General features: G+C 35.9%; 1 protein-coding gene across 1 annotated transcript in view; it reads right to left on the bottom strand.

Annotated features, from left to right (window-relative positions):
* NBEAL1 (neurobeachin like 1) overlaps positions 1-19226 on the bottom strand; it is a 182178-nt gene that overhangs the window by 75739 nt on the left and 87213 nt on the right. Inside the window, exons 24-32 of the mRNA XM_082657971.1 lie at positions 18867-19025; positions 17250-17409; positions 14358-14446; positions 11636-12211; positions 11122-11297; positions 9905-10058; positions 9466-9594; positions 4365-4670; positions 4121-4270 (exon numbers count right to left, since the gene is read on the bottom strand). Of these exons, the coding sequence (XP_082514097.1) occupies positions 4121-4270; positions 4365-4670; positions 9466-9594; positions 9905-10058; positions 11122-11297; positions 11636-12211; positions 14358-14446; positions 17250-17409; positions 18867-19025 (1899 nt within the window). The remainder of the gene's footprint in view (positions 1-4120; positions 4271-4364; positions 4671-9465; positions 9595-9904; positions 10059-11121; positions 11298-11635; positions 12212-14357; positions 14447-17249; positions 17410-18866; positions 19026-19226) is intronic.

Raw genomic sequence — 19226 nt, forward strand, 5'->3', positions numbered from 1 at the left:
CCGACCACAACACTTTGAGACTAGATATCAATTACAGGAAGAAATCTGTAAGAAATACAAACACAAGGAGGGTAAACAACACACTACTTAATAACCAAGAGATCACTGAAGAAATCAAAGAGGAAATAAAAAAAAAAACCTAGAAGCAAATGACAATAAAAACACAACGACCCAAAACCTATGGGATGCAGCAAAAGCAGTTCTAAGAGGGAAGTTTATAGCTATACAAGCCTACCTTAAGAAACAAGAAACATCTCAAATAAACAACCTAACCTTACACCTAAAGCAATTAGAGAAAGAACAAAAATCCCCAAAGTTAGCAGAAGGAAACAAATCATAAAGATCAGATCAGAAATAAATGAAAAAGAAATGAAGGAAACGATAGCAAAGATCAATAAAACTAAAAGCTGGTTCTTTGAGAAGATAAACAAAGTTGATAAACCATTAGCCAGACTCATCAAGAAAAAAAGGGAGAAGACTCAAATCATTAGAATTAGAAATGAAAAAGGAGAAGTAAGAACTGACACTGCAGAAATACAAAGGATCATGAGAGATTACCAGAAGCAACTATATGCCAATAAAATGGACAACCTGGAAGAAACGGACAAATTCTTAGAAATGCACACCTTCTGAGAATGAACCAGGAAGAAATAGAAGATACAAACAGACCAATCACAAGCACTGAAATTTAAACTGTGATTAAAAATCTTCCAACAAACAAAAGCCCAGGACCAGATGGCTTCACAGGCGAATTCTATCAAACATTTAGAGAAGAGCAAACACCTATCCTTCTCAAACTCGTCCAAACCATAGCAGAGGGGGCTTCCCTGGTGGCGCAGTGGTTGAGAGTCCTCCTGCCAATGCAGGGGACACGGGTTAGTGCCCTGGTCTGGGAAGATCCCACATGCCGCAGAGCGGATAGGCCCGTGAGCCATGGCCGCTAAGCCTGCGTGTCCGGAGCCTGTGCTCCGCAATGGCAGAGGCCACAACAGTGAGAGGCCTGCGTACTGCAAAAAAAAAAAGAAAAAAAAAAATAGCAGAGGGAGGAACACTCCCAAACTCATTCTACGAGGCCACCATCACTCTGATACCAAAACCAGACAAGGATGTCACAAAAAAAGAAAACTACAGGCCAATATCACTGATGAACATAGATGCAAAAATCCTCAACAAAATACTAGCCAACAGAATCCAACAGCACATTAAAAGGATCATACATTATGATCAAGAGGGGTTTATTCCCAGGAATGCAAGGATTCTTCAATGTATGCACATCAATCAACATGATACACCATATTAACAAATTGAAGGAGAAAAATCTTATGATCATCTCAACAGATGCAGAGAAAGCTTTTGACAAAATTCAACACCCATTTCTGATAAAAACCCTGCAGAAAGTAGGCATAGAGGGAACTTTCCTCAACATAATAAAGTCCATATATGAGAAACCCACAGCCAACATGGTCCTCAATGGGGAAAACCCAAAACCATTTCCACTAAGATCAGGAAAAAGACAAGGTTGCCCACTCTCACCACTCTTATTCAACATAGTTTTGGAAGTTATAGCCACAGCAATCAGAGAAGTTAAAGAAATAAAAGGAATCCAAATTGGAAGAAAAGAAGTAAAGCTGTCACTGTTTGCAGATGACATTATACTATACATAGAGAATCCTAAAGATGCTACCAGAAAACTACTAGAGCTAATCAATGAATTTGGTAGAGTAGCAGGATACAAAATTAACACACAGAAATCTCTTGCACTCCTATACACTAATGATGAAAAATCTGAAAGTGAAATTAAGAGAACACTCCCATTTACCATTGCAACAAAAAGAATAAAATATCTAGGAATACACCTACCTAAGGAGACAAAAGACCTATATGTAAAAAATTATAAGACACTGATGAAAGAAATTAAAGATAATACAAATAGATGGAGAGAGATACCATATTCTTGGATTGGAAGAATCAACATTGTGAAAATGACTCTACTACCCAATGCAATCTACAGATTCAATGCAATCCCCATGAAACTACCACTGGCATTTTTCACAGAACTAGAACAGAAAATTTCACAGTTTGTATGGAAACACAAAAGACCCCGAATAGCCAAAGCAATCTTGAGAAAGAAAAACAGAGCTGGAGCAATCAGGCTCCGTTACTTCAGACTATACTACAAAGCTACATATGTGCCAGTATGTAATGGCACAAAAACAGAAATATACATCAATATAACAGGATAGAAAGCCCAGAGATAAACCCACGCACATATGGTCACCTTATATTTGATAAAGGAGGCAAGAATATATAGTGGAGAAAAGATAGCTTCTTCAATAAGTGGTGCTGGGGAAACTGGACAGCTACATGTAGAAGAATGAAATTAGAACACTCCCTAACACCATTCACAAAAATAAACTCAAAATGGATTAAAGACCTAAATGTAAGGCCAAACACCATCAAACTCTTAGAGGAAAACATAGGCAGAACACTCTATGACATAAATCACAGCAAGATCTTTTTAGGCCCACCTCGTAGAGAAATGGAAATAAAAACAAAAATAAACAAATGGGACATAATGAAACTTAAAAGCTTTTGCACAGCAAAGGAAACCATAAACAAGACTAAAAGACAACCCTCAGAATGGGAGAAAATATTTTCAAATGAAGCAACTGACAAAGTATTAATCTCCAAAACATACAAGCAACTCACGCAGCTCAATATCAAAAAAACAAACAACCCAATCCAAAAATGGGCAGAAGACCTAAATAGACTGTTTCTCCAAAGAAGATATACAGATTGCCAACAAACACATGAAAGAATGCCCAACATCATTAATCATTAGAGAAATGCAAGTCAAAACTACAATGAGATATTATCTCACACCGGTCAGAATGGCCATCATCAAAAAATCTAGAAAGAATAAATGCTGGAGAGGGTGTGGAGAAAAGGGAACCCTCTTGCACTGTTGGTGGGAATGTAAATTGATACAGCCACTATGGAGAACAGTATGGAGGTTCCTTAAAAAACTAAAAATAGAACTACTGGGATTCCCTGGTGGCACAGTGGTTGAGAATCCGCCTGCCGATGCAGGGGACACGGGTTCATGCCCCGGTTTGGGAAGATCCCACATGCCACGGAGCGGCTGGGCCTGTGAGCCATGGCCACTGAGCCTGCGCCTCTGGAGCCTGTGCTCTGCAACGGGAGAGGCCACAACAGTGAGAGGCCCGCGTACCACACACACACAAAAAAAATGTAAATATAGTACCACCCTGCGACCCAGCAATCCCACTACTGGGCATATACCCTGAGAAAACCATAATTGAAAAAGAGTCATGTACCACAATGTTCACTGCAGCTCTATTTAGAATAGCCAGGTCATGGAAGCAACCTAAGTGTCCACCAACAGATGAATGGATAAAGAAGATGTGGTACATATATACAATGGAATATGGTACATATATACCATGGAATATTACTCAGCCATAAAAAGGAACGAAACTGAGTTATTTGTAGTGAGGTGAATGGACCTAGATACTGTCATACAGAGTGAAGTAAGTCAGAAAGAGAAAAACAAATACCGTATGCTAACACATATATATGGAATCTGAAAAAAAAAAAAAAAGAAAAGAAAATGGTCAGAAGAACCTAGGGGCAAGATGGAATAAAGATGCAGACCTACTAGAGAATGGACTTGAGGATACGGGGAGGGGGAAGGGTAAGCTGGGACAAAGTGAGAGAGTGGAATGGACATATATACACTACCAAACGTAAAATAGATAGCTAGTGGGAAGCAGCCACATAGCACAGGGAGATCAGCTTGGTGCTTTGTGACCACCTAGAGGGGTGGGATGGGGTAGGTGGGAGGGAGGGAGACGCAAGAGGGAAGAGATATGGAGACATATGTATATGTATAACTGATTCACTTTGTTATAAAGCAGAAACTGACACACCATTGTAAAGCAATTATACTCTAATAAAGATGTTAAAAATAAATTAAAAAATAAAAAACATAAAATATTGTTCATTTTCAAAGTTCAGTCTTGTTATTACTCTCATTTGAACATTAAATGCTTGAAATCAACATAAAAAACTGGTATTAAAAACATTTAATAATTTTTACCTGAAACTTGAGCTTGCTCTCTCCCCCTTCCCGGTCTCGTTTATGCATATTCACCATTAAGGCTTCATAACAATCCTTCCAATAAAGTGCCATGCTCTCATGACCATCATAAAATGCATGGGTTTCATACTGCTTCATATAAGGTACAATCTTATAAAAAATATACATACGCAAAATTTAATGCATGCTTCCATAAAAATGATAATTTAGTAGAAAAACCCCACTCAACAAAGATGAAACTTACATATTTTTCAATGTAAACTTGCCATTCATTTGAACTGCAATATTCTTGAAAATCTTCGAAAAATGAAGAGCTTCCATTGGTAAAAGGTAAAGAAGGCAGATGCAAGTTCATGAAGAGAAGCTCATAAATTTTGGAAACCAGGGTACGGACAAGCGGAATCAGAAATGAGTATATTTCAGTCTGTTCCTTGATTGATTCACTTAGAACATGTTCCAGCTTCCCTAAAATGTAACATGCTTCATCCTGATTTTCAATCACCTTGGTCTGAAGAAGGGTGTTTAGCTTAGCTGATGCCACTGCACAAACCTGGAGTGAAATAGTAAAATAAAGCAGATATTTAATGATAACAAAGTTCTTTGGCTCCTCTTGAAGTTGTTTTTTAAAATAAATTATAAAAGTAACCCACGTTTCATTTGGAATATACAGAAAAGTTAAGAGGTTGATAATTAATCACCCCAACATCCACTCTACTCCTTCAGAGAGTTTGCAGGAATTCGGGGATGATTCCATCTCTAATTCTAAAAGATATAAACCAAACAGAATATCCAACCCCTTGCCACAGTGACTGGTTCAGGTAACTCATCTTTCAGTCAACTCATGTCACTGTCTTTGTCACATGGATTCATTCAGGGATAGCTTTATCATGCAAAGACACAACTTTTATACAATAACAGTAAAGAACTGTGAAAGGGCTTGGATTTTATCAATACCTCATCTCCAAGCTGACAAGTTAGCCTACCATTGTTTCATAGATGCTGGCAGAAGAATGAGACTCCTGGATCAGAGACGAAGATCTACAGCATTAGCAATAGCCAGAATATCAGCACTTGCCCTGTTCCCCGAAATGTAATTCCATGGTGAGAAATGAACAGAACTAGATGATGCCTGCACACCCAGTGGTTGCATTATAGGAGAGGAACCCCAAGCAAAGTGAACACAAGTCTTTTAAATTGGGTAGTAAGTGTACCTGAACGTTGCCTTGGAAGGAGACATTATCTTTATTATACTGGACAGTAAACAAACCTGCTTTTGCTCTGGAGGGAGACATCATCTCTATCTTCCCAAGCTGTTCTCTATACATGCGTCCTCAAAAAGACAGTTCATCACAAAGGCATCCAGTGTCTGTATTCACAGGAGATCCATGAAGAACTGTCTACCAACAATGACTCTAGGAAGAAGCACTCTCTTTCTCTGGATATGAACAAGGAAGCATGTAGCCTTAATTGCTGCTGGCAGTGATTTTGTGACAATTAGGGCAGTCAGCTTAAGACAAGCTGACATGATGGAGAGTAATGCTGTGAGAACAGCAAACAAATGGAACTAGAGCCTTGACTGAATCATGCCTTAAACTCATCTTAGCTATGGAATTTTCAACTATTTGAATCTTCTTAACTAAGTCAGCTTGCATTGATATTTCTGTTATTTGGAATCAAAAGCATTCTTATAGATAAAGGACAGTGAACAGGCAACTGAGTAAAGTTCCCAAGGAAAATACATATCTAGGTCACAAACCCAGGCAAAGGAATATGCTATATTACTCTTAAGCTCTGGCCTTAAACTCCATCCTAGAAAGGTAAATTGGTCATGAAGGGGCCTCATTTCATCTAGACTAGAGAAAGATGGAAGTCTTAAAACCAAAACAGGACAAATGATATAAAGTGTCTCCTTCTCCCTTAACCCTATAACCCAATTTTGGATCATATTACTTTCAAAATAAAGAAAAGCAAGGGAAAGAAGGGAAGTATTAAAAACTGACATCACTTCAAGAATATATATGTGCCTATATACAGAATCTAAAAAAAAAATGGCTATGAAGAACCTAGGGGCAGGACAGGAATAAAGATGCAAATGTAGAGAATGTACTTGAGGACAAGGGGAGGAGGAAGGGTAAGCTGGGACGAAATGAGAGAGTGGCATGCACTTATATACACTACTAAATGTAAAATAGATAGCTAGTGGGAAGCAGCTGCATAGCACAGGGAGATCAGCTCGGTGCTTTGTGACCACCTAGAGGGGTGGGATAGGGAGGGTGGGAGGGAGACGCAAGAGGCAGGAGATATGGGGATATATGTATAGCTGATTCACTTTGTTATACAGCAGAAACTAACACACCACTGTAAAGTAATTATACTCCAATAAAGATGTTAAAAAAAAAAAAAGAATATATGTGTACCAAAAGCTGATCTGAGCTGTATGCACATGTCTTTGCAGGCCAAGGCAACAATAAGGGATCTCAGGCAGTCTTTCCATGCAAGACTTAAAGAAGCAAACAGCATTGGAGGACACAACCTCTAAGATGGCTCAAAACTTTAACTTTTCTACTTTTAACTTAAGCCTCTACTAGTGAAGCTTCTCTACCCTTCTCAGGTTTTCCCCAAATCCCTTCACTTTAGTCTTTGAATCTGACTAAAGCAGCTCAAACCCAATAGAGGCCAACAAATGTGAGACAAAAGGTCATAAAATATCATTATCCAGGAAATACCAATGTTAATATTCTGGGCTTTTTTGCTATATGTTTTTAAAAATACTATTCACATGAAAGGTTGAATATTCAGTGATTTGCTTTTAAGTTAGTATCACAGTATTAAATAACTATAAGTTTATATGTTTATTTAAAATTATAAAGACACTTTCAGTGAATACAATGATTTACTTACCACCGACTTAACTTTGGATACACACACTACCCCCCCACACATAGATATGATAGCCCTGCCCTCACATTATAAAGAGTACTACATTATGGTCACCTGAGAAATGACAAAAAATACCTGGGCCCTAGTTCTCCTGTTTAATTACTGAGTGATGCCCCACACAAAGGCCTTTTTTTTTTTTTTTTTTTTTTGCGGTACGAGGGCCTCTCACTGTTGTGGCCTCTTCCATTGCGGAGCACAAGCTCCGGACGCGCAGTCTCAGTGGCCATGGCTCACGGGCCCAGCCACTCCGCGGCATGTGGGATCTTCCCGGACCGGGGCACGAACCTGCGTCCCCTGCATCGGCAGGCGGACTCTCAACCACAGCGCCACCAGGGAAGCCCACAAAGGCATTTTTAAAAAGCTCCTCTAGGTGATTTCATGTGTAGCTAGTGAAGAGAATCACTGGCTGAGCCAAGACAACTGAAGGAGCAGAAACCCAGACAACACGGTGACCATATACTGCATCTAAATAAATCAACAACTTACTCAGTCCTGCTTTAAAGACAACCTGGGAGATCCTGGCATTGATGTGAAATCTCCTAATACTTAAATGCTGGCAATTAAATAATAATGTATGGGCCAAACAAAACAAATTTGCTAGCCAGATTCTTTTTGCAGGCAACTCTATTTAAACCCCTATAAGGGAAGGGGTTCCTTCCCCAGCCTTCAACATGCACAAACTCAGGGAAATATGCTTTTATTCCTGAGGGAGTGAAATTAAACAAGTAGCTAGTGAGAAGTATTATAGGTCACTAACTACTGGTTGATAGGATCAGTCTTACCTGTAGGTGCTGCACACTTTATTTATTTAATAAGTATTTATAGAGTGCTACTATGGTACAGGCACTGGATATTTAATCATGAGCAAATTAAAACAGACATTTTACTTCTCCTTGGAAATCTCACCAAGGATAAAAACACTGAGGGTGATCATGAGTGGAAAAAAACAGAGTTCTAATATCTAAAAAAAGAACTACCTGGTATGCTGGCTGCAAGGGCTTTAACAGCCAGCCACCAGACTCATATTAATAAAAAAGCCAAAAAAGTTACCTTTGTTCTATTTCTAGATGGAGAAAAAAAGAAAACTACAATGAACATCTATGTGTACAAATACTGTTTGGTATTTTAGATTATTACCTCAGGATATAGTTTTAGAGTAGAATTACTAGACAAAGCATATAATAACTTTTTTTTTAAGTTCTTAGTTCATATAATTTTCAAACTGTATTTAAAAGCTGTATAATTCAAATTTTCATCATCCACATATCAGAATGTTTATTTTTTGTTTAGCTTTTCTGCTTTTTCCATGTTTTTTCCAATGACCATGTGTTACCTTTATGATTAGGAAAAAAACCCACTATCTTTAAAAAGTTAGTAATGTGGGGAAATGAGTTTAATATAATTGTAAGAAAAATAAAAAAGAACACAAAATTATCAAAATATATGATGGTTTTAATCATCTGAAGAAATATAAAGAGAAAAAAACATTAAAATATTGACAGTTGTTTTCTCTTAGGCTATGGGATGAAGGATGTTTTATCTATTTTTTCTCTTTATGTTTTTTGTGTACTTTCCACAATGAGTATGTTTTCTTAAATGACTGGAAAAGAATATATGTTGAAAAATATGGTCTTTTTAAAATAGGGCAACCTTATGGTATTTTAACCTCCTCATGTTCTTATCAATATTATAGCAAGTTTATATTAGAAACGATTATCAAAAGAAACTAAAAAGGGCCAGATAAATAATCATGCGATACATGTCATGACTAATCCAATGCAGGTAGTCACAAGCATCCAATGTAAATAGAAAGATGACAGACTAAAATCTGCATGGAACTTTCCCAACCTTTAAAATTTTTGAAAATAATAAATATTCTGTGGGTCCATCTTTTATTTATCTTTATAGTAGAAACCTAGCACAATGCTAACACTTGGTAGGTATTCAGTAAGTGTTTAATAAATGAAGAAAAATGAGATAAATGTAAAACTGAATTAGTGGATTACTAAGTACAGAAAAAGATTTTGACAGAACAATTTAAAAAATAATTTTCCTAAAAATGCAAGCCCTGAACTCCACACGTATAAAAGTCTATGCAGGCTGTAGAGCTCATAGCTATACTAAACGTAGATGATGTGAGTAATGCCCTCTAATATAAGCTATACATAAATTCTCTAAAAGGAAACCTTAAATTATACTGAATCATAAACATCAGGAAAAAAGAATCGATTAGCCGCCTCTCAAGCTTCTTTCTCATCTCACAAAACTGAAACTAGAGTTAAATCATGATATTTTTGAAACTGATTAAAAAATTAAAATGCTGAAAATATAATTGCCATTCAGTTACTGCACAAATTCCTATGTTGCATGTGAGTATATAAAATAACAAAAAAGAATCGACAAACCTGCAAATTACCCCTTCCAATGAAGCCTAGAAGCATCTGGATTTGAATCTGTGAGAGTTTCACCCATACAGGACTTTCAGAATACCAGACTGACAGACTGTCGAAGAGCAGCATCATATCCTCTAAAAGCTAACACAAAGGAAAAATTGAGAAATAAAAACATTCCATTTTTAAATCTACTGATGATGAGTTTTCCCAACAGTAATACAAATCATAAATATTTCAAAACTAATTCAATGTTCAGTTGGTAAAAAACAAAAGAATTATCCTAGTAAGAGTTACTTAACAAAAGTAACTATCACATCTGCAACTATCACATCTTATCCATGTTTATCACATCTGATTAAATATTAATGCTCTGAAAAGAGAGGATACAAAATTTCTTTCTTTGAAAGTCCTTCACTACTAAACAAATAATTTCAAAGAGATGTTACTGTACCTTCTCAGTCCACATGTTCGAATTAACTAGTCCCTCTGACTGCAGAAAGTCCTGTATGATCAGCATGAGTCGGAAAGCATTTTCAGCAGTTACTGGATTAAATTTTGCTTCTCTGTTTTCTGTGACTGCCCATTCTAACATCTTCTGTAGCAAACTAAGTATAAAACAAAGTCCTCTTAAAACCATTTTAAATTTATAAAAATAACAGGTCACCAAAAAAAAAAAACCCAGCAACAACAAATCTCGTTACTTATTAATAGGAATGTGCCTCCAAAGATACAGTATCACTGGCAGGTATAAGACACTGTGGATAGAATTTAATAATAATGAAGCAACTTTTTAATCTTTGGAGTACTTATCTTTAATATACCTAATATTAAAAGGCAAAGTAAAAGTTACCTGTTTGACTTGACCTTGAAAAAGCTATGAAAATAATTCACATTCCAGCCTCCATGAGATACTTAAAAGTTTCTTTAAAACTGAAATTGGAGGGCTTCCCTGCTGGTGCAGTGGTTGAGAGTCCGCCTGCCAATGCAGGGGACATGGGTTCGTGCCCAGGTCCGGGAAGATCCAACATGCCACGGAGCGGCTGGGCCCGTGAGCCATGGCCGCTGAGCCTGCACGTCCGGAGCCTGTGCTCCGCAACGGGAGAGGCCACAACAGTGAGAGGCCCACGTACCGCAAAAAAACAAAACAAAACAAAACAAAAAACCGAAATTGGAAATGTTAGGGAAGAAAGCCTTATGCCTTACAGAGAGTCTAGACCTATGGAAAAACAAAAAAGTAATTCTGTTCTAGTGTGCTGTTGGTACAGTGTTCTATCATATGCAGGGAACTCAAAGCTTTAGAGAAGTAATTTTCATGAAAACACTACTACCTTCCTTTAGCATGGAAGCACTCAAATTTGGACAAGACTGTAGAACACATGCACCAAGTGCTTAGATACTGCAGAAAACAACTTAAACAAGGAATATATAATCACTTAGAATCCAAATTAATGTAAGAATTAAATCTCCTCACATTGGAGTTAGTTTTGGATTTCTCTCTAGATCCCACTAGAATGGCAAACAGACAGGAGAAGGGCTGAGCACAAAGCTTCTCCTTTTCTCTCTCTCTACATCCACTGAATACTGAATAAAGGTTCAATAACAAATATTATTTTGGACTCCTGCCCACTGTAAAAGGAGAGGGCATATCACCAATGAATGCTTACTTACATTAGTTTTATTTCATCTGATGGTCGAAGTAGCTCACTGGATATTCCTGGTTTAGTTAGTGCCGAAAACACTTGTCCCCGTTCAATCCAAGTATCGTCATCAGACTTTTCTAGTCCCTTACACATTACACAGTTCAAAATATTTGTCAGTAATTGAATAAGCTCTTCCTCACATCTCTATAAAAAAGAGAAATTAATATGAAATTATTAGAGGGAGGGGGTGTTAAAAGCAGATCATGAGAACCATCAGGTACATGAATTATAATCATGCAACATATTTTTAAGGTGGCTACATGAACCTGGAACTTTACTACGAAGGCCCTAGAGATGTAAAGATGAATAAGACACTGGCTTTGCTCTCAAGACACTCACAATTTGGTGACTTCCAGGCTTCTAATACCTTAGATCATGAGACTTGGAACATGAATAATACATGAAATTGTTAACAATCACACATTTCTGAGGCCAGACATAAAAAAAAATAAAACCACATTTGGACAAATAAGGAATCTTACCTCTTGGTTTTCAAGTAAAGGGAAGTCATCACTAAAGCCCACATCATTTGTGATGCTGCTTTCTTTGTCAGACTGCACAGAAAATGACTTAGTGGACTCTATCGGGGATGGCGTGCTAGGCAAGCTGTCTGGCATTTGACTTCCACTATCACTCAGTTCACATGAATCAATTCCACTGAGATCTAAACTCAGATGTGAAGGGTTATTATGCCAGAATTCTCCTCGATTCTCTGATTTGAAAGATAATTCTCCCATCAAGCTATCTTCTTGAAATAATGGTGTGTTTGAGTCTAGGGAGTGTCTATCCTCCAAACTCCAATGATCTGAAGACACATGAGCTGAGGCAAAAGAGCTGATTTTTTCCTCATCTGTCTTTTCATCAGAGTTCCTCTTCATATCTTCAGCTGATATATTTTTATCATTGTCTTTCATTACAACAGCCCTACTGTGCTTATGAAGAGTATTTCCATTTTCAAAATTTGCTTTTAAAAAAAGCCTAACTAAAGTGTCTTGCCAACCCACTTGTTGAGATATTTGATGTGCTGCATCTGGCTGGGACTGTAAAATCTGTAAAATCTGTGAAGAGATTAAGAATGCAAAATTCGTCAAAAAGTGTACAGTACTTTACATCAACAACAGTTTCTTTTCAGCTATTTTAATGACAAAGTAATTTAGTAAGAAACTTTGGAAGGATATACTTTCAAACGATTACATTCTTAACTAGATTAGAAAATATTTGGACGGCAGACATTGTGTTTTTAACTAATCTGCATATTACTCATTGTATATCTAGAGTTGGGACTCAAATATTTGCTGAAAGATAAAAAAGGAAAAAAAGATAAAATAATCCTCCACATACCAACACACTCACGTTATTAATTTAATTTGGTTGGAGAAAAAAATATAGATATATAGGTACATATAAAATGTATATAAATGTATAAAATGTATAAAATGTAATAAAGTTATATCCTCTCAACTAAGTACTTTCCATGAGCCTAGTACATTTGTTCAGTAAATACTGAACATCTACTATGTGCCAGGCACAGTTCTGGAACTATGGTTAGGGAGTAAACTAGAACACATAAGAAACTTTGACAGAACCTAGGTACACCAAGAATGTTTTCCCACCTCATTTTTTCCTCAGGCAAAGTTAATGGCTGCTTTTACAAAAGCATTTTTTTTCATTAACTCTACATGGTACAAACAAAACAAGAACTGAACTTTAATTCCAGAAAACTATTTCCAATGAGATGGATGCTGATATTTAGCTAGAATAAGAAACTGAAATTAAAGAGTAGACATTTACATGGCAATGTGTATGATCTCTAGTATCCCAACTGACTTCACATTTTTTGGATAAAAACAAGTTCTTAAACACTATCAGAAATGCTGTTAAGATCTTTAAGACATTTTAATCACAAAGCCAATAAACTTCTAAGTAGATGAAAAGAACTTTGGCTCCCAGTGTTTATAGAGTATCTCTTTTATCAGAATTTCTAACTCTGACAAATTTCATAGCAGGAAATGAGTTATGTTGGTACAGATTTCAAAATTAATGGTTCTTATGTACACTGATGCTGATATAGAAAGCAGTGAGTTGCAGTGAGTCATGATGACACGTTAAGTTTCTTTCCTCACTTAATGCCATCAATCAGTGAGCTACCTTTACTGTAGCAGTGCACAATAGCAATTTTAAACACATTAACTAAGTTGAACATATTAACCCTTTGGTTGGCAAAGAAACTTTTCATGATTTCATGACTTTAAAATTTTCAGACTTATTTTACAGCAATTTTATAAACACATAATGAATAAAAACTGGGCTGTACTGAAAGAGGTTTCTAATTGCACACTGAAAGGAAAAGGATCCATTTACATGACCTGCTTCAAGGAAAACATGGCAAAATCCATTAAAATGTAAAATGTGAATACTCTTTGACAGAAAAATTACATTTCATGAATTATGTCCTACATATGTATTACCATGGATAGGTAAAGACAAATGTAAAAAAATGTTCCTAACACAAGTTTGTTAATATGGTAAAACAGGAAACAATCTAAATGTCCATCAGCTGGGAACCAGATAATACTTTTATAGAATAGCCATAGAATAAAAAACTACGTAGCTGTTAAAGAGAAAGACATAACCAGATTTACTGACGGAAAGGTACTGTGACATAATTAGGGAGTAAAACTAAAAAGAAAAACAAGGAAGCAAATTAAATACTAGACTGGTCAGTGGTTGCCAGTAGAGGAGAGAGAAGGATATAATCAGGAAGAAGCGCATGGGGTAACAATTCGTCAACTTAGAGGTTAAATGAGTGGACTGAAGGTAAATCATTGTTGGAATACACTCATAAACAAACTACAGAAAATCTTTTCCACAAAGGTTAAGAGATTCAGAAACTCTAAAATATGGTGTTTGCATTAAAAATGGTCACAACAAAAGGTTCTGAATAAAGAAAATATTCTCTGGTAATACATTTTTGACTCTGGAAAGGGCATTATTTCCAGGAGCTCATGTATGGCTAAGAAGAACAAATTTATATGCTGATTTCTTATGATTATATAAAGTTAATTCACCTCAAAAAAGGAAACTATAAAATTATGTCATATAAAAGATATTAAACTTATATCTGGTGAAAAATACTCAATCTAAAAGTTCTTCACAATACAACGATACTGCAATTTTTAAAGTACATCTTTAAAGTTTACTAACCTTTCTGCAGATGACCACCCTGACATTTATACGTGCTCTGTGAGATATATATACCACAGATAACAGATCTTTGAAATTAATAGCAGGATCTGATGGGAAAAAAAAGTTAAAATTAAATACTAGAGAAAACCAGAGAAAGAACTGTGGTAATAGTTATATATAAAGGCTGACAATTATTTCATTTTTATTTTTTTCCTGCTGTCAACAACAGATGCCCTTTATTTTTTCCCCCAACTTTATTAAGATATAATTGGCATAAAACACTGTTTAAGGTATAAAACATGATGATCTGATACATGTATATATTACAAAATGATTACACAATAAGGTCAGTTAACACATCCATTATCTCACATAGTTACTATATTTCTTTTTGTGGTGAGGACACTTAAGGTATGTTCTCTTAGCAACTTTCAAATATACAATACAGTATTGTTAACTACAGTCACCATGCTTACCTTAGATCCCCAGAACTTACTTATAACTGGAAGTTTGTACCCCTTGTACCTTCACCTGTTTCCCCCACTGCCCCAACTCTGGCAACTACCAACCTACCCTGTCTCAATTTTTTTTTTCACATGTAAGTGAGATTACACAGTATTTTCCTTCTCTACCTGACTTGTTTCACTTAGCAGAATGCCCTCTAGGCTCTTATTGCAAATGGCAGGATTTCCTTCTTTTTTATGGCTAATATTCCATTTTATATATATATATATATATACACCACATCTTTATTATTCATTCATCTATTGATGGACACTTAGGCTGTTTCCATGCCTTGACTATTGTGAATGATGGTACAATAAACATGGGGTTGCAGATCATACCTCTTTGAGATATGATTTCATTTCCTTTAGATATATACCTGGAAGAGGGATTGCTGAATCATATGGTAGTTCTATTTTTGATTTTTTAAGAACCTCCACACTGTTCTCCATAGTGGCTGCACCACTTACATTCCCACCAACAACACACAAGGGTTCCCTTTTCTCCACACCCTCACCACTAGCACGTATTATCTCGTCTCTTTGATAACCACCAAACTAACAGGAGGGAGGTGATATCTCATTGTGGTTTTGATTTTCATTTCCCCGATAATTAAGGATGATGAGCACATTTTCATGCATCTGTTGACCATTTGCATATCTTCTTTGAAAAAATGTCTATTCAGGTCCTTTGCTCATATTTTAATTGGATTTTTTGCTATTGAGTTATATGAATCCCTTATATATTTTGGATATTAACCCCTTATCAGATTTGACTTGCAAATATTTCCTCCCATTTCATAGGCTACCCTTTCATATTGTTGATGGTTTCTCTGGCTATGCAGAAGCTTTTTTAAAAAAATAAATAAATTTATTTATTTTTGGCTGCGTTGGGTCTTCACTGTTGTGTGCAGGTTATCTCTAGTTGCGGCAAGTGGGCTTCTCATTGTGGTGGCTTCTCTTGTTGTGGAGCATGGGCTCTAGGCGTGTGAGCTTCAGTAGTTGTGGCGCGCGGGCTCAGTACTTGTGGCTCATGGGCTCTACAGTGCAAGCTCAGTAGTTGTGGCACACAGGCTTAGTTGCTCCACAACATGTGGGATCTTCCCAGACCAGGGTTTGAACCCGTGTCCCCTGCACTGGCAGGCGGATTCTTAACCACTGCGCCACCAGGTAAGTCCACAGAAGCTTTTTAGTTTGATTTAGTCCCACTGTTTATTTTAACTTTTGTTGCTCGTGCTTTTGGTGTCACACGCAAAAAATCATTGCCAAGACCAAGGTCAAAGGGTTTTTCCCGTATGTTTTCTTCTAGTATTTTTACAGCTCAGTTCTTACATTTAAGTCTTTAATCCATTTGAGTTAATTTTTGTGGGTGGTGTAAGACAGAAGCCCATTCTCATTCTTTTGCAAGTGCATATCCAGTTTTACCAATCACATTTATTGAAGAGACTATCTTTCTCCATTAAGTATTCTTGGATTCCTTGTCAAATACTGGTTGACTGTACACACATAGTTTTATTTCTAGGCTCTTGATTCTGTTCCACTTGTTTATGTGTCTATTTTTATGCATACTGCAGCATACTGTTTTGATTACTATAACTTTGTAGTATAGTTTGAAATCCGAAAGTGTGATGCCTCCAGCTTTCTTCTTTCTCAAAGAAAGAACTGTATGTAATAGTCATATAAACGCAGAAATAATTGTTTCATTTTAAATAGGAATTGTAGATATGTTCAAATTTTACAAAAACAATAGGTTTAGAATGTTTAACATCTTCCTGACTAAACCCTAAAAAGCTGTTCTTTTATTTTGATTGCCTGAACATACTGTTGATACTACTTGGATCTTATACTTGTATTTATCTTTTTATGTACATGTCTTCTCAATGAGATGATAAACCACTCAAGACAAAGAACCTTATCTGATACCTTTCTGAACCCCTAGCATCTGACAAAAATTTTATAGTTTGTAGGAACTACTTACAAAAAGGTTCATAAAAGCAAAATTAGAAACAAAAATGAATATCTGAAATTAGTTTTCATTTTCCCTTTAAGAATTTAAGCTCTGAAAGGAAAAAGAATATCTTGTACATATTTTCTCTAATGTCCTTTTCGTTTTACATAGACTGAATTATTTACTAATCACTCAGTCAATAAACATTTACTGAAGGCCTACCAAGTAAGGTACTATGCTATGCTCCGGGGAGACAAAAACAACAAAGGTACATTTGAAACAGTACCCAAGAAAAGCCCTGCTGAATCAAGTAATAGGTAATTTTAAAAGCAACCTGAGGGAAGAAGGGAAAAGAAGAAAGAATTTCAGAAGAAAAAAAAAATTCAGGGCCATCAAATAGAATTACATGACTATGAAGAACATTTCTTAAATGTATCAATATTTTAGCCTTAGTCATACCTGTATTTATAATTTGATTGGTGAGACTTTTAATGAGAGAAGTATTAACAGGTGCTTCATTAAGAAGGAGACCTAATCCTGAGTAGCCAACTTCTCTAAGCCGAATACGTTGTTTGCTTCGTTCATAAACGTTCGTGCATTTCAACATCTGTTCCATAACCTGGTCACAACAGTAATATATTCTCAATATAGAGAACTAAGAACAATTGTCACTTAGGTTAATATCGAATAAATATTAGTGTACAATGTTTCTGGAGTATCATTTTATTCCTCAAGTATTAAAAAAATAGCACTAAATAGGGAAGAACACTCCATTATCTTGCTATCATTAAAAAATAAATTTAAAAATGAACTGGACTGAAATGCAACTGCATTTGAATAATTAATATGTTTAAAACCCTAGTTTATATAAATTTTTTGGTAGATGAAAGGAATACTTTAAAAATTTCTTTTAATGGCTACGGTGTAGATGGAAACAAATCCTGTAGCTTGCAAGAGGAACAAAGGTGTGCTCTGAAAGAAAACAAAGATACTTCTAGATAAATCTAGTAATCTATTTATGTGACAGTTGTCAAAATAATTTTCAACAACGAGGAAATACTTTGTGAAGCAACCCATCCATATGCTAAAATGGAAGAATGAATTAGTAACCCCATACTTCTTGGAGTTAGATCAATCTTTTACAAAGTGAGATTCTGAAAGCCTATACGGAAAGGATAATCTTGGCAAAATAATATCATGAACAACTCCTGCAAGGCCATTTTTGAAGAAATAACATTAAATCTCCATATAGGAACCCTGTGTGGGCAGATGCTTTAAAGAGTAGCCTCAGGGGTCAACCATAACCAATATTCAAAAGAGACTATGTAGGACCACTTTTAATTCACTTTTGTTTCCAAAGTTTAAGAATTCTAAACATAGGCAATCCAAACATGACCCCACAAGTAGACTTTATAATGTCATACTAATGATGTAAGGGGAAACAAATGTCACAGGCAATTTGGCATAACAAACAGGAGAATAAATCATGAAAAAAAAATGTATTTGCAGTAGAAATATGACTGCCTTCTTTAATTTTAGTTAACCGAAAAGGTGGAGTGGGCTGCTTCAGCTGAAGTTCAAAGTTTGGGATATTTTGGATAGCTTAATAAAATATGTCCTACATCCTTTAGCAAGTTATTAATTTCTCTGCCTCAGTTTCTTCATCTGTAAAATGAGGATAATAATAATATCCACTTCATAAAGTTGCTGCAAGAGCTACGTAAACTAATATATAAAAAGGGTTTAGTGCCTGATAAACAGTGGATGCTAAATAAGCTTAGTATAATCTGACACATAGACCCACTGTAAGTCAAAAGGGGGATAAGAGGTTCTACATTAGTATGGCAGAGTAGATTTTCCACCGAAATTATTGATAAGATTACAATATAATTAGTTTTAAAATACATAAACAACAAAAACATGATAAATATATATCAAAACAAACTGAACCATTTAAAACTAGATGGAAGTAGACATGAAAAAAAGAATTTACATTCATAGAATGGATATGTTCCATGTAAATGCATACACCCACAAATGTCCCCAAATATAAAGACTCTTAAGACATGTTTGTACCTTAAAAATGATTTCTCTTAGTCTGTCAGAGTATTTCTGATTTAAGAGCAGGGCATAAAGTATGTCAGCATTTCCTGGTTCAAACAGCAGTAAGAAAAGTTGACCTCTAGTTGGGCTGGTACGTAGGAGACTGAAGAGTATGTCCAAAATTCCAAAAAGCTTTTAAAATTAAGCAACACAAACAACCACACTCATATATGGAAGCATAAATAAAGTCATAAACCACAAATAGTTATTTAAGTCCTCTATACCCTATGTTCTAGCTTAACTGGATTATTTGATGTCTTCTGAACCCTCCTTGCCTTTCCTCCATTAGGCTTTTGGCTTATTCCATTTCCTTTTGTATATCCTCTCACTACT

Source organism: Grampus griseus (assembly GCF_964374135.1).
Source record: "Grampus griseus genome assembly, chromosome: 7".
NCBI lineage: Eukaryota > Metazoa > Chordata > Mammalia > Artiodactyla > Delphinidae > Grampus > Grampus griseus.